Source organism: Mobula hypostoma, chromosome 6 (assembly GCF_963921235.1).
Source record: "Mobula hypostoma chromosome 6, sMobHyp1.1, whole genome shotgun sequence".
Classification (NCBI taxonomy): domain Eukaryota; kingdom Metazoa; phylum Chordata; class Chondrichthyes; order Myliobatiformes; family Myliobatidae; genus Mobula; species Mobula hypostoma.
Window position 1 is genome coordinate 168958131 of NC_086102.1, and position 18710 is coordinate 168976840.

At 39.6% G+C, this 18710-nt stretch overlaps 1 protein-coding gene across 3 annotated transcripts in view; it reads left to right on the forward strand.

Annotated features, from left to right (window-relative positions):
• The first annotated feature begins 349 nt into the window (after positions 1-349).
• The window catches only part of gad1b (glutamate decarboxylase 1b), a 53136-nt gene continuing 34775 nt past the window's right edge, over positions 350-18710 (forward strand). The window contains exons 1-7 of one of the 3 annotated variants that reach the window (XM_063052223.1): positions 350-492; positions 1782-1958; positions 4657-4719; positions 10045-10203; positions 10626-10868; positions 15178-15268; positions 17713-17825. In XM_063052223.1, the coding sequence (XP_062908293.1) occupies positions 1877-1958; positions 4657-4719; positions 10045-10203; positions 10626-10868; positions 15178-15268; positions 17713-17825 (751 nt within the window). In that variant the 5' untranslated portion in view covers positions 350-492; positions 1782-1876. Of the gene's footprint in view, positions 493-517; positions 902-1781; positions 1959-4656; positions 4720-10044; positions 10204-10625; positions 10869-15177; positions 15269-17712; positions 17826-18710 lie in introns of those variants that run through there. The other 2 variants (XM_063052221.1, XM_063052222.1) reach the window with 2 other exon arrangements.

Genomic DNA, 18710 nt, shown 5'->3' on the forward strand with positions numbered 1-18710 from the left:
ACAAATCCAAATAAAACCAATAATGCCGCACATTTAATAGTTGATAAAAAAAACCCTTCTCAAATAGCATTAGAAAAAGAAACCCCCATGTTGCTATTTCAATATTGCTGATATATATGAAGTAAAGCAGACGTGCGTGATTCCACATTGATTGCAATAAATGCAAAGTACTGCTAGCCGTTCGCACTATAAATGTATTAAATAAGCTTCTTCAAAGCTTAATTTTAAAATTCTTGCTATGTCGTCTGAATTTGTTTTCCCTTAACGTTAGATGTCCTGGATATATACCTATTATTAGATATTCCAAGCTTCCTCTGGCGCACCTGCTCCGTGATCGGGATTCGCAAACGAAGTCTAAAACTCTAGTCTAGAGGCACTAAAAGTACCTGATGAAAAGTCACATAACTCCAGCGGAACGGTGGCGGGGCGTTGGTTTTCTGCAGACAAAGCAACCTGAACAGTATTGGCGTGACACATTTTGGAGCAGAGGAGGTATGATGTGTGACTCATTCGTGCGTCGTGTCGGATAAACGGGCGATTCACACTTTTAAAGCCGCAAATCAAACGTACTTCTGGAATAAAAAGGTCACGCTGAATGGATTTTTTTTTGTTCTTGATTTATATTCCGATGTCGTTTCCCTTGGAGTATTATAAGCGTCCTTCGTGCTGACAGAAACTTGTATCTCTACAGATGTAATTTAGTTGTTGGGAGCCAATTGGTTGAGGCTGCTACCTGGGCATCTTCGCGACACGGTAAAGTCCTCCTCATTGTTTACCTGAAAATTAAATTTTCTTAGCAATCCCCTTGTTGTGCGAGTTATTTTGCTAAAATCCGCTGCTAACTTCCCTGTGCATCTCCAAATGGACGGATTATATTTTGGGAGGTTTGAAATCCCAGTGGGTAAGTATTATATATCTTCATTTACAAAAAAAACTTAAACTTGAATGTGAAACGTAATGCGTTTCATCGGTTTGTCCAAGTATACAAATTGCATGTCCAATTATCGTTGTGCCACAAATTCGATTGCTTGTTTGGAGAGATAGTTACGCTATTAATTATATGTAATGTATTTGTGTTTGATTAAAAGTACCAAAGGTCAGATCAGTCTTTTCAGTGCATGGTTACTAACCGAAAATTTTTCTGGCCATAGCACTAATTATTTTTTGCAATTCGTTTGAATTATTTTGGGCAATATTTCGGTCACGTTAGATCTCACTACGATCTTTGCTGTTTGTAGCTGAGACTGGTTAAATAAAAAATTTCTTTGCATAAGTGGGTTTAAAATGACAATGGCCGTTATTGTATTGCTGATTGACAATGGTTAGTGGGTGACATTGTCCTATTGGAAGTCCTTCCTGATCAAGTGCATAATGTAGGATGTCTGGAGGCTAAGCAAAGACAGTAGAAATTATTTCAGTCAATGGTTTCAATTAAATCTTTGACCAGAAAGCAAAACATTTCGACGCGTCGTGCCACTAAAATGTCTGTCCTATATAGAGCTTCATCCATTTTAAGGAGTTTCTGGAATTATTATTTGATACCTTCCCATCAATATTGATTGGGCATATCGCTTGCGATTACGTGAGTCATGTCTGTACAGTCGCGATTCATTGCTTCTCCTACCTTCCATGAGAGCACTTTGGCGCCCTGAATGCTAATAAAGTGAAATGTTTGAAAGCGCAGGGCGCGTTTCGAAGCTATTCGCTCGGTCTCTCACACACGCGCAGACACTCGGCAGCTTCCGAAGAAAACAAACGAAACTTAATTATTTTCCTTACAGAAGCCTGTGACTTCGTGCCATACATTGAAGAGAAGGGATTGTAAAACAAAAGGCGTCAGCCCCATTTGACCAAAGACTTTGCACCTGCCAGACCGATGGCTTCGTCTACACCTTCATCCTCCGGGGCTGGCCAGGATTCCACCCCAACAAATTTACGACCGGGAGACAGAAATACAAGTAAGCGGTTTCTAACCAATTTCCAGAAGATTTCACGACAGCGCAATCGTCGAATTGTCATTCTGTTGGCGGAAAGTCTGGAAAACGTTGCAAAATCTGAACGTTTCCTAAGAAATGTCTGAATGAACAATATAAGCAGCGTTAACGTTCCCATTAGCGTTGCGTAATTTATGCTTCTGTACTTAGAGAATGCAGAAAATGTAGCCATTTTAATGTATTCTTTCATATACCACACCTGGAGGCTGGAAGGTATTTTCATTCAGTGGAAATAAGCATACAGCTGCATGTTGGGGGGAAAGAAACCGCCTAAACAGTAATTTAGGCGATTTATGCAATTTGCTCATTATTACAGGCCCTTTTAGTGCAGAATCTGAGTGGACGTGTAATTATAAGAAAGTGAATGGGAAAGCGGCTGAGGCAGCTAATTGTAGCTCTTATGAATGTGCTAATAGCTACGACGACACACTGCGAACGAAAGCGGGTGTTGAACTGCCAAAAAGCATCGGAGTAACCTAGATTTTGCTTTTGTCCATGTTCAAGCATTAAAATCCTGGAATTATACGTTGCCGCCTTATCTGAACATCTTCATATTTTGCTACCACCACCCTCATCTCCGCCCCTTATTCAGTCGCTCTGTCTCTTTTACTCTCTCTCTCTCACACACTCTCCCTCTCTCACTCTCTCACACTCACGAACACACAACATGCATACACGCACACGAACACACAACACATACACACCCGCGAACACAAACACGCTTGCAACCACATTAGCCTTCCCCATCTTTCGATATTTCGGTGTAATCCGCCTTTGTACTTTTCTTCAAGAAAAAAAAACAAACCGTTGCCGTTTTTTATCACACGGGATTTACGATTTAGGCCAATTTAACTTCCCTTGTTAAAATAAGATTTGAACTAGAAGTAAGATGATCTAGCTGCATTTCACAGCGCCGGTATAGCAAAAGTAAGTGGGCCAACAAATGATTGGCCTGGTGTACGGAATTGAAGAGTCAGCAATTGTGAAGTGTACACCGTGTATATTTTTCGTCCTTCCGTCTGTAATCGTGTTTCTTGCTTGCCCCAGTCCTATTCCATTAGCTCATTGCATGCTTTATCTCCCAGTCACTGACCTGAGGCGCGTTTGTGTGTCAGTGCTTTTTCACACAAGTGTCACGAGGAGGCTTCAGGAAGCTTCACTCGGGCTGTCAGAGTCACAAAAATCACCCAAAAGGACAAAGCCCACAGAGATCGTGTGTTTGCCAAGCACATCCACCTTTACAGAAAGGCAACGACGGAGGGTTAGGATTCATTCGGGTGGCAATTCTCGCGAAATCCAAACATTTCTTTCTAGTCCTGACTCTATTCCATCGATCTGAAATCCCCGTCTAATTATCTGTTAATGTAGATAAATGACATCGTTTTCCGTCCGAGGTGCGTACAGCAACCTACACAAGTGGAATCACAAACTGTATCGTTAGCATGTTATTTTATTAATGGCGGTTAAACGTAATCACACAAATGTCTTTCTATACCAACCTACAAATTGGATGTTGTTTCATACTTTCTCCAGATTTCACTTTAAGCTGTATGTTTGATTCTGGATTTCACAGTGGTAAAATATTTTTTATATCATTCACTTTCTCTCCTGTTGCGTAGCTACTGTGCCGTCTTGGTGGGGCTATTAGTATTTACACGCCTCATAAACCCAGGCTTTGGAGCTGTCATACTAGTGAGGGACTTCCAAATTGCCGTTTCCTTCAGCCGTTAAAATCAAGCAGAAATATATACTGTATGTTCCTTGTTTTTAATTAAATACATCGGTATGTGCGTCCTATACGCAGATTATATGTTTGCAAAATCTGAAAATTCTAATGATTTTAATTGTTCTCAGTCATATTTCTTATTCTCAAGCGTACAACGCACACAACGCACTGAGTAGCCCGCTGCGCTGGGCTGCCGGGCGTATTACTTGGTCAGATTTTGAAATAAATTGCTACACGTATCATTAACTTGCTTAAAAAAAGGGATACTCAATAATAGGATAAAGCGCAAATGTAAATGAAGGTGGATGTCGGCAAAATAAAACGAGTTATACTCGTGCACAACAGTGTAACATTCGCTGGCTGGCGGCTAGTGGTGCAGATCCGAGTTAGTCAAATATCATTTTTCAGCCAATTAAGCCATGGACTACTCTTTCGGCCTCATTTCACGCAGGTTTGTTTTAAGCTTCCAATTTGCCGGAAGTGTGCCAACATTTATTAGATATTCACTCCTGATTCGGAATTTCAGGGAAAAAAAACACAAAAGGAAAAAAAACAGGAAGCTGAGCAACGCCTTCGTGCCTTTACATTTAAAAATATTTGTTTTCAAAATTATACAAATGCACCAAATAATTAATAAGATAATTTCATGCTATGTCTGTTTGAATCTCGTTCGTTTGAGGTCGTTTGCATAATGATAATCATTACACTTCAGCAATGTTTTGTATGCCATCTGAACCGCTTCGAAGCTTTTCGTGGGGCGTAATAGATCAGTAAATAACCCCAGACCTTCTCTGAATGAACAGCTATCCTCAGGATAGAAAGTTTAATAAATCGGAAATGTGGTGAAAAGCTTTTGTCAGATGGCTTCACGGGGGGGGGGGGAATCAGAACCGAGATATGGGCTTTTGACATTTTTTTTCGGTTCTTTTATTTCAGCCTATGATACTTGGTGCGGAGTTGCTCATGGCTGCACAAGAAAACTTGGTCTTAAGATCTGCGGTATGTAATTCTCTATTTGATATGAATAAACACATAGACTATTTGGGTAACTTCTCTATGCCAGGCTCCATCAAAACACAAGTTGGGTAATCAAACTCGGTCCAATATGCTGTAGGCCAGGGTGTCCAACGGAGTATCTGGAGGCTATTCTGACTATATTGATTTTACTATTAAACTCCGGTTAATCGCCACTTGGGAAACAAGACGTTTGCCTTAAGGCTTTATTTTAATATTAATAATGTTCATACAGTATTATTAATATTAAAAGGAAACCTTAAAACAAACATTGATTCCTTTAAATCGTAACGTAAAATACTCAGTTCTGCTGATCTGAACCGGCATGATCTAAAGAATTCTACCTCTAAATTGCTCAAGTGGATCACGTAGGATCTAATGCACATACCATTGATTTATACTCACGGAGATTGTTTGATAAAAGGACCCGTTGGTGGGACAGTCGTGATGTTCACCAGCAAAAGTGAGACATTAATGTTTTAAGCAATTTTTTTGTCAGAACCGAATAAATGGCGGATTCGCTACTGCAATCAATTATAAAGAGAAAAAAAATCTTTACAGCGTCAAGATTCCTCAAAACACTTCTGGGCAATTATATCTTTTCTTGGTAATTTGATAAATTTACTTTTTTTTTAGCCAAAGAATCGTAGGGATAGGATCCGGAACTCCCTTGCCGTATTTAAAATGTATTTGAATCCCGGTCTGAAATTCTGCTACCGAATTGCGGATGGTGAACGGGAAAATGAGATTAGCCATTTTTAAAAATTTGCCCTTGTACCCACCTTGAGCAAAAAGGACTCTCTTAAATCCTAACTTTCTTACATTTGGCAGAATAATAGATTGGTATGGACTAGATGGGCCGAAGGGCCTATATTTGGATGTAGTGCTCTACCGCTTCTGTTCGAACAGTTTTGATTTGTAAAGCAATGTAGTAACCACCCTGTCCACAGCAAAATACCTCACTGATCAACACGAGTAAGGCCCGTTATTTATTTTGGTGGCGCTTATTGAAGCAAGATGCGGAGAGAATTTTGCAGATCATCTTGGGGAAGAAATGGATCTTGGCGCTTTGGTGTCTTCCTGAACAGGCGGATTGAACGCCTTGTCCAAAAGATGACATCCGTGACGATGTAGCAATCCCTGGCAGTGCGCCGAGACGTCAGTCTATATTATCAATTCTCTGGAGAAGTAAAAGGTCACTAGACAAATATGCTAATTAATGATGGAAAACTGCAGCCAATTTAGTAACAGGGGAATGGGTTTGTCGAGAGTCCGAAAACTAGACACTCTATGAAACCTATGAAATACCGTTAGCAAAACCACAAAAAGGATAATGTAGACTTTAATTCACCTTCCGCCCAAGATAATTTAGTCTCTGTACAGCAAAACTATATTTTTAGTTTTCAATGAAATAAGCATTAAATTTCACCCTAATTCATAGGAAGAATATTTAGCTCACTAGCTCGATTTGGTCTTCATCCTGCATGTACTTTTTTGAAAGGATACAGAAAGATAAACTTTTTAAAAATGGACTACAGAGGCTCCATAGTGGAAAGAAAATACTACTCATTATGATTCGCCCCGTCGTCCCGTTTCTCGTGCTCCATATTTGTACGTTTCATTTTTCAATTCATACTGAAAATTGTCAGAATTTTACAATCTGAGCAATTTACTAAATAATTAGGTAGCACCCCATAAATACGCAAAGCACCACAATGGTTAGAAAGACATTTCAAGTTTTCGATTTTGAGATATAATCCAGTTACAATCCGATCACTGTGCGGTGGGGCGCTGGGATATGGCTTCAGGGAACTCGTGCGTGAATCATCTGAGCTACAATCACCTTCGTTACTCATGGGTTCCTCCTAGCGGACGGGGCAGGAATAACACGTGCAATGACGTTCCAATATATTGGAATAAACAGAAAGCGGCGGAATAATCTGTAGGCCAGGGAGCAGCGGAAGTTCGTACTTATTTGGCAGAAGGTTTTTGACTTTTCTGAAAGAGTTTAAAAATGATGCGATATGTACTAATGGGAAACAAAAATAAATTACTGTATAACTGTACTTTCGGATAAATTTTCCGATCGCCAAACAATTTGCATTCTAACCCCTACAGTTAAATAGTTGGGTGATAATAAACTTCCAATTTGTTTAATGCTTAACTTATGCGGTTTTGGGTGGTTTTAACCAGCATTTTACAGCAGTTATGTTTATACTCCAGGAAGATTAGATGTATTTCTCAATAACTCAAATTAGAGTTTATCTATTATTATTGTTATTATTATTATAAAAGACACAGGTTTGAACACTACCATCAGAGTGAATATTCCTGTAAATTAGTAAATGAATAATCTGAGTATGCTTTCCAGCTCCAATAAATGAGGATATTATTTTGCATTGAGAGCAGGGTTTCATTTTATAATCAACAAAGGAACTCTTGACACCAGTGAGAATAAGTTTACAAGTAAACAACGTAATTAATGTGACAGAATTAATTTAAGGTCAATAAATTTAATCATGCTCGAACTGTGGAGAGATCGATGATAGAACAGATTTTAAATTGTCCGAAGAACAATCGGGTGTGGACTACTGCTTGGTTGTCATAATCGTCATTGTCGATTATGGTGGAAATTTCTCTCTTTCCGCGCTCACCGGGTCTCCTTGGCTTTTAGAAAGCCCCGGTAGTCTTCACCCTCCTCCCAACTTCCTCTAGATCTTGGCATGTCCTACTTTAGAGCTGGCAATGGAGAACTTTTGGATTCCTCATTTACCGAGATCAAACTACCATTCTTTACCGCCTCAGCATGATCCAAAACAAATCTTGTACCCAGGTGAAAGGAGGTGCAACACAAATGCGATCGAACACACAATTGCTCCTTAAGCTAAAGCAACACACAAGATGCTGGAGGAAATCAGCAGGCCAGGCAGCATCTATGGATATGATTAAACAGTCGACTTTTCGGGCCGAGACCCTTCATCAGGACTTCTCCAGCATTTCGTGTGTGTTGCTTTGGATTTCCAGCATCTGCAGGTGGAATTAACTATACGTCCATGCTCCCAGCAAAGTTGTTTATTTCAACCTTTAAACTATTCTTGGTACCAAGAAATGTTTGCGTCACAGTTTCTCTTCACAAATTACTTTTAAAACATCTTCATCGGAATAATAATATGTTGCCGTGTTAACCATTTTTGCTGTGCCTCCTTTTAAATACCCAGATGTATATCGCCTGATATTTCAGTATTTGGCCGTACAACCAATTAAATTTTGCCACTGAAAGCTTAAGGAACTACTTATTAAGGAGAATAATTGGGAGACAAATTGCATTACTTGCATGGAATACTGGCGCGATTACGTTTTTAGGAGTACTCAATGCAAACCGGTGCGCCGCCTGGTGGTTAACTGTGCTATGACTTTAGTGGACTGGAATTAATCCGAGTTGATACAAACCTTCATCATCCCTAAATGTTGTATTCTGAATCACGAATTATGCTTCTAACCAAATCACCCAGACCTTATTGAGTAACAGTGCATTTTGGACAATTAGTATAGTAACTTCGAGGTTAAAAAGTGGATTTTGCTGTTGCAGTCCTGGGTAAAATGATTTGCAGGGGAAAAAAAACATGTTTTTAACATCTCAAGCATTTTAAGCTACGGAGACCATAGATACTGGTTTAATCTTTTCTGACCATACTTTGCGAAGGGAATATCACACACTTGGCTGGAGTATTGAAAGCTGCTGTCGGTGTACAGTTCAATGGCAGTAAAGCTTTTTATATAATTTCCAATTATAGAATATTTCATCCAATGAGTTAATCACTTTTCCACAGCAGTGATTGTTATTGTGGGGACGGAATCGATCAAATATACTACCGTATGGAACGCCAAAAAATAAAACTTATTGTTGACGAGAAATTAAAAGGTGTGATTTGGTATCGTGGATTTGCAGTCCCTTTTTCTCTGGATTCATCACCCTTATCTACCCAGGCACCGCCTTCCTCCGGGGAACAGATTAATGGGGAACTTATTAAAAGCTTATTCGTCACCTCGCTGTTTTCTGAGATAGCGCGGCCAGCGAGCACAAACTCCCAAAATTACAACATAAAAGCAGTCTAGCCTGGATAAATAATGAAGAGCAGCATTGGTTCTTGTCGGGTTAGTTACGTCGTGTTAGGTTAATAATAGCTGGCACTTTAACGGCAGACGAGTTGTATTTCGTGTGACCATTTTCACAGACAGCTGGCGGAAGAGTAATTACTGTTAGAATTAATGAATAGGCCTGCGAAATGTGAAGATTTTGAATAATATGTGAATATTGAAAAATTTGCAATTATATCAAGAACACCTTCATCTGCGTTCGTAGAGGCAAACACGGAAGAAATTTGTTCAATTCTCCCTACACTGAATCGATCTGTTCCGAACATTTCATATAAAAGTTCTACTTTAGCTTATTGGCCTAAGATTAAAATTCAAGTTTTTTTTTGTTGTAGGAGCGCGGGGCTTCTGTTGTTTCAGATTTGGAGACTTCATTCCGTTTCAGCAAGTCTGATTGCAGTCAAGCCCTAGAGCTAAAGTACATGAGAGTACGTGGAGCCGATCTTTCACATTTACTGCAGCCTTTTCCCATCGTTCTAACAGTGCTTGAAATTGCTTACATTTGAAGCAGTTTTATTCCAATGTAAATCATTGTCAAAGTATAAACCGTTCGCTCAGGCTGAATAACTTCAAATCTGGATGGAGTCAAAATCGAATTCATTTTTTCCCGCTCTCAACTAACAACAATATTAACGAGCTACGGAGAGTTTTAGATCTGAATTTACATGCTGATAGGTAGGTTATTTTAGGCGGAGTGGTGTAAAGAACGTCTTGAGAAAGGAATCTCCAGTGGATGGATTCAAATCGGAAGATGGTGAGCACGATGCGGGATGCCGTCATTCATCATCGTTCCTCTCACTTTGACAAACTGGAAAGTTTGGCCCGAGGCTCTTTCTGACTCGGCTCCAGTGGCTGCTTCTAGCCGTCTCTTGTTTCGGGTTTATTTAACGAGAATTTGCCACTGCATTATACAACGAGTATTTGTTTTCGCATGGTCGGTTTTGTGCTGACGACATCGTGACCTCAGCCTCCTACGGGCAAATATTCCATATAAATTATCTGTTGGGGGGTTACAGTGGAGGTCTAATAAGCAGCATTTCCCTATTTACCACTCAACATCTTACTATAATTACCCTAAAACAAGTCAAGAATCGTACAATATGTTTGGGAGGGGGAAATTGCAACAACTAACAGATCTTTCTCGTAATGATGTAGGTTTTTTGCAAAGGACGAACAGCATCGAGGATAAGAGCAGGACGGTAAGTTCACTGAAGGATCGGCAGTCCTCCAAGAACCTGAACTCCGGTGAAAACGGCGATAGAGGCTCGATATTCAGGCGCACGGAAACTGATTTCTCCAATCTCTACGCCAGAGGTAATTTATTACTCGGGAAATAAGCGGCTTTAGTGAAGGTTTAACCTCAAACGTAATCATAGGAAATGGAAATACATCGTTCAGACCTTGGAGCAAATCACATCTATAGTAGGGTTTTTATATTGAGCTCCCGCTATTTAGCCTGTTTTCAGAGAATATTACAACTTTTAAATCAAGGGGCCTTTTGGGATTTTAAGTTTATGTTAATTGGTTATAAATTATTTGACTGATATATTTATATATTATTTTGTAAAGTAATGCCTGTGATCCTTTGAATGAATGTGTAAGCATCGTTAACGAATGCCCTATTATGTAAAATACCGCCGCATTTATCGTTCTACCTCATCCTTACTTTATGTTGTTCTATGTTCTTTATCTATGTTGTAATAAAGGTGACGTTTGTACGATGTATTATTTTCCAGACTTGTTGCCAGCCAAAAATGGGGAAGAGCAAACTACACAGTTCCTTCTGGAAGTGGTTGATATCCTTCTCAATTATATAAAGAAAACTTTCGATAGGTCCACAAAAGTTCTCGACTTCCACCATCCACACCAACTCTTGGAGGGGATAGAAGGTTTTAACCTAGAGCTTTCGGACAACCCTGAATCTCTTGAACAGATACTGGTCGACTGCAGGGACACGCTTAAATATGGCGTCAGGACAGGTAAAAAGGCAATTAATATTTTCCCTATTGTTTGTCTTAAATTAACCACTTTGAGTAAAACAGGAAATTTCCACCCTTTTTTGGTTTTGCCACTGAGCAAAGTACTCATTATGAACTTCTGTTTCTTCTACCTTGTTGTCAAATAGCTTTTTTTGGTGCGTGTTTGTTATGCCGAGGAGAGTAAGACAATTGCTACTTGTGTAGGTGTGTAATGATCTGTTCTAGATTCTAGTCGATTATAGATGATCTTGGCATATTTCCGCCCTCGGGAAACGAAGCAAAGACTTGCTGCATTAGTGTGATGATTCTATCCGCCCACAACTGTCAAATGGATGAATATCGTGTGATATGAGAAGTGTTTCTCATCTACAATTCTTAAATTGACGCAAATGAAGCTTTACGTCATGTGATATAGATGGACATGCTGTTTCACTTGGCAATCTGAGTAGCATCATTTTCTTTGCATGAATAGGCGCCACGGTAGCGTAATGGTTAGTACAAGGCTTTACAGTACCAGCGACCCGCGTTCAATTCCCGCCGCTGCCAGTACGGTCTCTCCGTGACCTCGTGGATTTCCATCGGGTGTTCTGGCTTCCTCACACAGTCCAAAGACTTACTGGTTCGTAGGTTAATTGGTCATTGTATACTTCCCCATGATTAGGCTAGGATTAATCGGTACCGCCCGAAGGGCCGGAAGATATGCTCCGCGCTGTATCTCAACAAAGACTAAGATTACCTTAGTTTTCATTTGTTATAGGTCGATTGTTGCAATGAGACGGGAAAAAATCTAGTCTTATTTGTAATTAGTCAAAATTGTTCCGAGGGAGAGGACGTTTCCCTCTTCCGCCCAACCACACATGCGAATAGTTTATCTCAGCTGTGGGCTGTTTTCTGAACCGAGGCACATCTCCCCCTCTCTCAGCAAGTTGGGTTGTTTTGTTTTGGTGAGGATGTGAGTAGGTCAGTGATTGCCATTGACATAATTCCCTACTTATTCCGAGACTCATCACGTTGTAATTAACCAACCGCAGTCAACCGTCTGACTGATCGCAACGCGACGTAGATCCATAAGTGCCAGTGACTATTTTGAGCTTCTGAACACCGCCTGGAAGATAATGCACATTTTTAAAAAGAAATTCTCTGTGAACAACTATGATGATTTGCTAAATACGGTATCCACAAATACTTCGTTTTCAATGTCCATAGTTGTATTTGGACAAAAGTGAAATTCGGACTGGGTGGGACATTAAATGGATGACTGGAATTGAGAGTTTTGGAGCTAACATTCCTTATCTGATCCAACCAAGGCTCGAATAAGGAATTCTATTGTGATTGCGACTAAATGACAAATGCGTTCGCTGTCGCATTGAACATTCCCCCCCCCAAAAAAAATAAAAACAACAGCAGCACGATGTGTCTCAGATGTTGTCTGCTGCCTTCAAACGGGGTGACCACGTTGCATATAATATTAAACTTATTGTTAGTCGCAAAAGACACATACAAAGAGAACAGTATCAATTTACACAATACATTGATGTAAAACGGAGCTATATGCGGTAAATTATTTGATTTGTCTCTACATTTTTGATATTCCACCATTGGCATTCAAAAATAGCGACAGAAAGGATCTGTTCACATCCAGTCCTGCATTACAAGCGCCTTTTTAAAAAAAATTGTGCCTGTCAATCTCCTGTCGAGGCCCGATTCCGTTCTGTAATTCAGCATTTTCAAATGATCGAGTGTGAAAAAAACACATTTGGTTTTCTTCACTAGGCTGAGCAATAAGTAAATCACTTAGCTAGTTCATCAGTTTTATAGTATAAAGCCAGTCTCCATGTTTCAAACTGTGAGCAGTTCACGTCGAAGACCTAGAATCCTCTCCCGTAAATTGTGCAGTAATGTCCATGACACACATTAGCTCCTGCTGTAAAATTACCACGAAGCGACGGCAGTTGTCCTGTTCAATACCTATCAGTGGAACTGGTCGAATTAGATCATGCTCAAGGATGGACATTCAATTATACCCACCCATATTTTTAAGAATCCAATGTGATAGACTTGAATGATGTCATTATCGAACTGTAGCACTTGCTTCCGTTTGTAAATATTCTATTCTAAAGTTAAAAGTTACAATTTACACCCGAGGTGAAACTGACCCAAAAATTCTTCAAATTAATCATTCAATTTTTAACCAGCGACTTTTATGCCACAGGAAACAGCATAATTCTTTGAGTGAATATTTGCTTTTTAAATGGCAAATACTAATCACGCAGATCATTGATTATAGTGCTTATAAAAGCTAATGAATTTAATTAAAACCCATTTCTGATAAATAACTACATTTTAAACCACATTTGCTTCATTGTGCCTTGAGTCGCTGACAGGGAAGTGCGAGTCATGCCGGGAAAATTCAGCTGACGGGCAGAGTCCAGATTTGATTTTCTGTGCCCTATTTTATTTCTGAAGAATTATCACTCACAGCTCCTAATATCCTTTTACTTAATGCTGTGAAATGAACACACCGTCAATAAACTCTTAATTAAAAAGTTGACGTTAAGCGTGACTAAGAATGGCACAGCTGCTTCGCTGGGAGATGACTTGCGGAATGCAATAGTTAGATTACTCGAGTAGCGTCACACCCAGGTGCTGTGGAATTTAAATTTTCTTAGTTAATTAACCTGAGTTTCAAAACAAATCTAGCCACCAAAAGATAATCGTGAACAGAAAATTGTGGTAAAAACTGTTGTAATTCATGTTGTCCTTCAGGGATGGAAATGTGCCGTCCTTGAGTTCCTTGGCCCTCAGTGTGACTCCGGTACTTGGCTGTTAGCTGCCCTTTGGAACAGCAAGCCATTCAGTGTAGCGTTATTGCAGAATTAGGGAAAGCGGCTCACTAACACCTTCTCAAGGGCAATTAGGGACAGGTCGTAAAGCCAGAATTTGTCAGCGAGTGTCATATCGTGAATATTCCTCAACGATAGCGACTGTCAATTAGAATTTTTAAGTGCCCGAGTATCTCTGTACGGCTTCTGGAAATCAATACTTAGCAGCTGCCTTTTCCCAGACTGTCATCTACCACTGCGACCCAACCGGTGAAGCTTGCTGAAAGAGTAAAGATCCATTTTGGACCACAGTTTTTTCCGAATAGTGATTGGTTCTAGGCGATTAACGTTTTTCGCTGCCCTTTAATTCCACTCTACCTGCAGGCGATCAATTTGAAAACACAGACACGAGAAAACCTGCAGATGCTGGAAATCCAGAGCAACACACACAAAATGCTGGAGGAACTCAGCAGGTCAGGTAGCATCTGCGGACTCCCGAAGAAGGGTCTCGGCCCGAAACGTCGACTGTTCACTCTTTTCCATAGTTGCCGTCTGGGCTGCTGAGTTCCTCCAGCGCCTTCGCGTGTGTTGCCAAGTGCTTTAAATGGTCCACAATTTACTGGAAGAACGCTGTGGTTCAAGCGGTATCGGTGGGAGGAAAGAAATTGTCGACGTTTCGGGCCGAAATCCTGCACTTTGCACCCTGCAGACTGATGCAGGTTTGGGGCCCACTTATGCTGCTCGACCCGCTGAGTTCTTCTAGCAGGTAGTGTGTTGCTCCAGGTTCCAGCGCCTGCGGTCCCCGGCGTCTCAATCTGAAATGATTTAGCCCGAGAAGAATCATCCGAACCGTAATTAATACCGTTTTGCCTCTGTATTGTGTTGTACTAACATTATATTTTCAAAGCAGGTCTTATGTTTTCGGCCTGCACAAAGCCACGTATCGATAAGAACAGATGACCAGTGCAAAAAACTTTGTGGTCAGTTTAAATGGGAACACAGTACTTACCCATTCAATTGACATCAGCTCCAGAGCGAAGGAGTTACCACTTCAATAAACTAAAGCAGTTTATCCGATTAGAAGAGAGGGGCTCCGATAGCCACCAAAACATATATTCTGCGTGTTTTATATTCATATCCATTATTTTTAGAGGAACTTACAAAGCTGACATTAGGGGACACATTAAATTAACGCGTTAGAAGATTTGGAGCAGAAATAAATATCTTACGCTTGCGCAATTTATATTAACCTACTTCATCGCAGTTTCAGAACAAGTGCTTCTCCGCTTGACGATTTATATCTAGATCTATTTGACAGTCTGTTTTGGTTTGTTGATGTATTTAAGATAAGTAGTTACTGATCAGTTTATGTGGAATGTTACCCAAGTGGTTGTGAGCATGAATACCAATCTATAAATATATAGCAAATAATAGACGAAAGGATGACTATTTTCAGCACTTTAATATTTTAATTTTTATCCCCACAGGGCATCCTCGGTTCTTCAACCAGCTTTCTTCTGGTCTTGATATTATCGGGTTGGCCGGAGAATGGCTTACATCAACAGCTAACACCAATATGTAAGTTCAGCAGTACACTTAATTCTTTCGTTCTGTTACTTCCAGTTTGTGTCACAAAACGAAGTCCCACGTGACTCACTCCGAAGTAAACGTTAAAGTTTTAAAATTCAGAATAATTTAAACATTGCAGGAAGTGTTGACCCGAGCTAGGCGTAGATTCCAGGTGATTAACGAAAAACAATTCCGCATTGATATTTGAAACTTATTCGTGTTACTTGTGATTGCAGGGTTGAGGGGTCAAAGCAGTGGAGGACAGGGAAGGCGCAGGGATTTCATTTGAGCTGCCGCGGACAACCAGCGCTCAGTGTCTACTGCGGTGGTGTCTAGTGGCTAAGCAAGTACTGTACTCTTCTGAAGAGTGATTCGAATCTGATTCTGAGTAAAATGGAATCACGCTGGAATTCTGTTTCTGACACCTTCGTGTGTCCACGGAGCTTTGCTCTCCCGGCAGTTGACGTTCAAACTTAAAAAGAACACTAAATTACTTATTTCAACGCACCGCTTCCAGGAACATACTGTAGAATGTATAGCTTTCCACTGGGCTGGAATAAGACCTCAATGAGTCTCAACAAAGTTGTCAAGTAATCCTATTGAGGGTGGCTTGATGGACCTGGACTTGACAGACAGGGGAAGAGAAACGGGCAGATTCTGTAGCAGAATGATAATCTGCTTGTCCAGGTAAAACAGACCTGTTGCAAGCCTGCAGGAGGTTGAAACCTATGGGAGGGGCAATGCAGTTTGTCATGAGTGGTGATAATTTTCGTATTCCCTTAGAAGAAAATGCAGCTCACTTTATTTTAAAGTTCCTCTTTTTATCCCCACATAGTTGCCAATAGAGAAGTGCTCATGCGGCAACACCCACCATTACCTCACTTCCTCGACACTCAACTCTGCAACACTCTATGTGCTGTCAGATTCCTTGTTCAGAAAATAAAGTTATGGATGAGCCTGATCTTTCTCCAGGTAAACAACGAGAAGACTAAATCTACCCTATTCAGAATTCTCACTCTTGCCCTGAGTTCATTCCAAACCAGAATGCAAACTTTGCTTGTAACAGACATTACCGTCCCATAGCCCTGTTTCAAACCCCACATTCTATCCATTAATACAACCACATAGTTTACCCTTGAAACATGGCCCACCAATTTTCCAACTTCACCCCAATCATCATGTTATTCACAGAAATATTAACTCTTAATTTGTTGCCAATATCCTTCTCATTGTTTTTGAAATTCTGCATCTCATTCCTAATACTGCTGTCCCCATTTTATCCCACAATATCCATGTTGATCCACTTTGCTGCTTCACCCCCCTATGCACTGCAATTAATATTGTCATTGTCATTTCCAAGTCATGTATGAATATGTTCTTTCCTGCAGCAATCTTACCCAAATAATATCCTCAAATCTTCTGTCACTGATTCCTAGTGCATTCCATCCTCCCTTCACAAGACCTTTGATCACTTGACTCTAATCTAATCTTGGAAATCCCTATCTAAACAAAGCAAATTACCATGCTTATTGGAAATCTGAAATTTAAAAAAAAACGATAACAGAAATACTCAGCAGGTCAGGCTGCATGTGTGGAGAGGAAACAAAGTTGAAGTTTTAGGTTGATGAGATCAGATCTGATGAAAGGTCATTCAAAGCGTCTTTAAAACCTACATTTTGACTGCGCTTTTGGTCTCCATTTTCTATTGCTTGGCTGCCAGTCCATATTTTAAACAATTTGGAATATTTTATTGTGTTAATGAGGCAATACAAATGTAAGTGGCTGATTTCCACAAGGTAATGTTGGCTTGTGTTACTGTTCCTTAAATCATCTGGTGTCCCATTCTTTAGACAAATTAGACTAAAGTCTGATCAGGTTATTTTGCCATTGTATGGGCTGCATTTTCCATTCACATTTGCCGTGAGTTCAACATAAAGGCTGACTTTTTTCACTCTTTAGTTGTGGGAAATCATCATTTATAATTACATTTGACATTTATTGATTGTCTTGTATTACAGAACAAAATTGTCCTTGGGGGATCATCACCTGGATAATTTTATGTGAATAATTGCTTTTGGACTTTGCAACCCAGTTCAATATTTTTAATTATCTTTGCCGGCTGCTTGTCTATATTTATTCTGTTCGGTGGACTGTCTGTGTGAGTTCAAATAATGGGCATTCCACATCATTTACAATGACATGTTTACAAGTGATATATCATGGCATAGGGCCTTTCTTTAAAATAAAATTAATTGAATTGCTCTGAATAAGTGCAGATATGGCTATATTTTACATCCAGCAGATAGTATTTCATTGTCTTCCAAATATTCTTCCTGGGAATAATTTTGATTTATTTGTCATAAATGAATGGCGCAATCTTTCATTAAAGGCATTGTGATTAAAAATGAGAAGATTGTTCAGAAGAGTTATTTTATGTGATACTTATCTCACAGGTTCACATATGAAATAGCACCAGTGTTTGTCCTCATGGAACAAATTACACTGAAGAAAATGCGAGAGATAATTGGTTGGCCCAATGGGGATGGTGATGGAATCTTTTCACCTGGTAGGTAATTTGATAGATTTACTTTGGTGGAACTTTCAATTTGCAACAGTGCAGCGATGGAAAATGGATATTGCTGTCAAACCAGGAAAGGTAAAAGATAAATTTTAGTTGTGACAATAATAAATTCACAACTATTCTTCAGGTTTTTTGTATTCATACTAGTTATCTTATTTTCAATATATTGCTGTTAATTCCAAATATATAGTTAATTGTAAAGAAAAATAGCAAATTAGGATAAACATAATCTGATATTCCAAATTTATTTGTTTAAGCAATAGTCTGGAAGCAAAAAGTAAAAGTGTTACTTTGTATGTAATTGGAAGATTTCATAAAATCACATAATACGCCATGGGACTTCAGTGTTAAATTATAAAAGTTTAGTTTTGTTCAATATTTCTTCTCCTAGAGTATGTCACCCTTAATGTCAACCCTGAGCATCAACACTGTAGTCATAATAATTCCTGATATTCCAAATCATGCTCAAAAATAATAGCCTTTCCAACAAATCAAAATTGGTTGAAAGGTTATATTTATTGCTTTCACCACTGGAGGATGGTTTATACACACACACACACACACACACACACACACACACACACACACACACACACACACACATTCACATATACACTCTCTGGTGTACCTCTTCTCCCTTGTAAAAATCAGGTTTGATATTAGTTAAAATGGATGTTTCCTCTGTAACCCTTTTGACCAGGCATGTGAAGTCATTGTACACCCTAGTGAAGATGGGACAACACACCTTGCATTTATTATAGTACCTTTAATGTAGTAAACCACCCTAAGAAACTTCACAACGTTCAAGGAATATTATCAAACAAAATTTGACACCGACCCACATTAGAAGATATTAGGACAGATGATCAA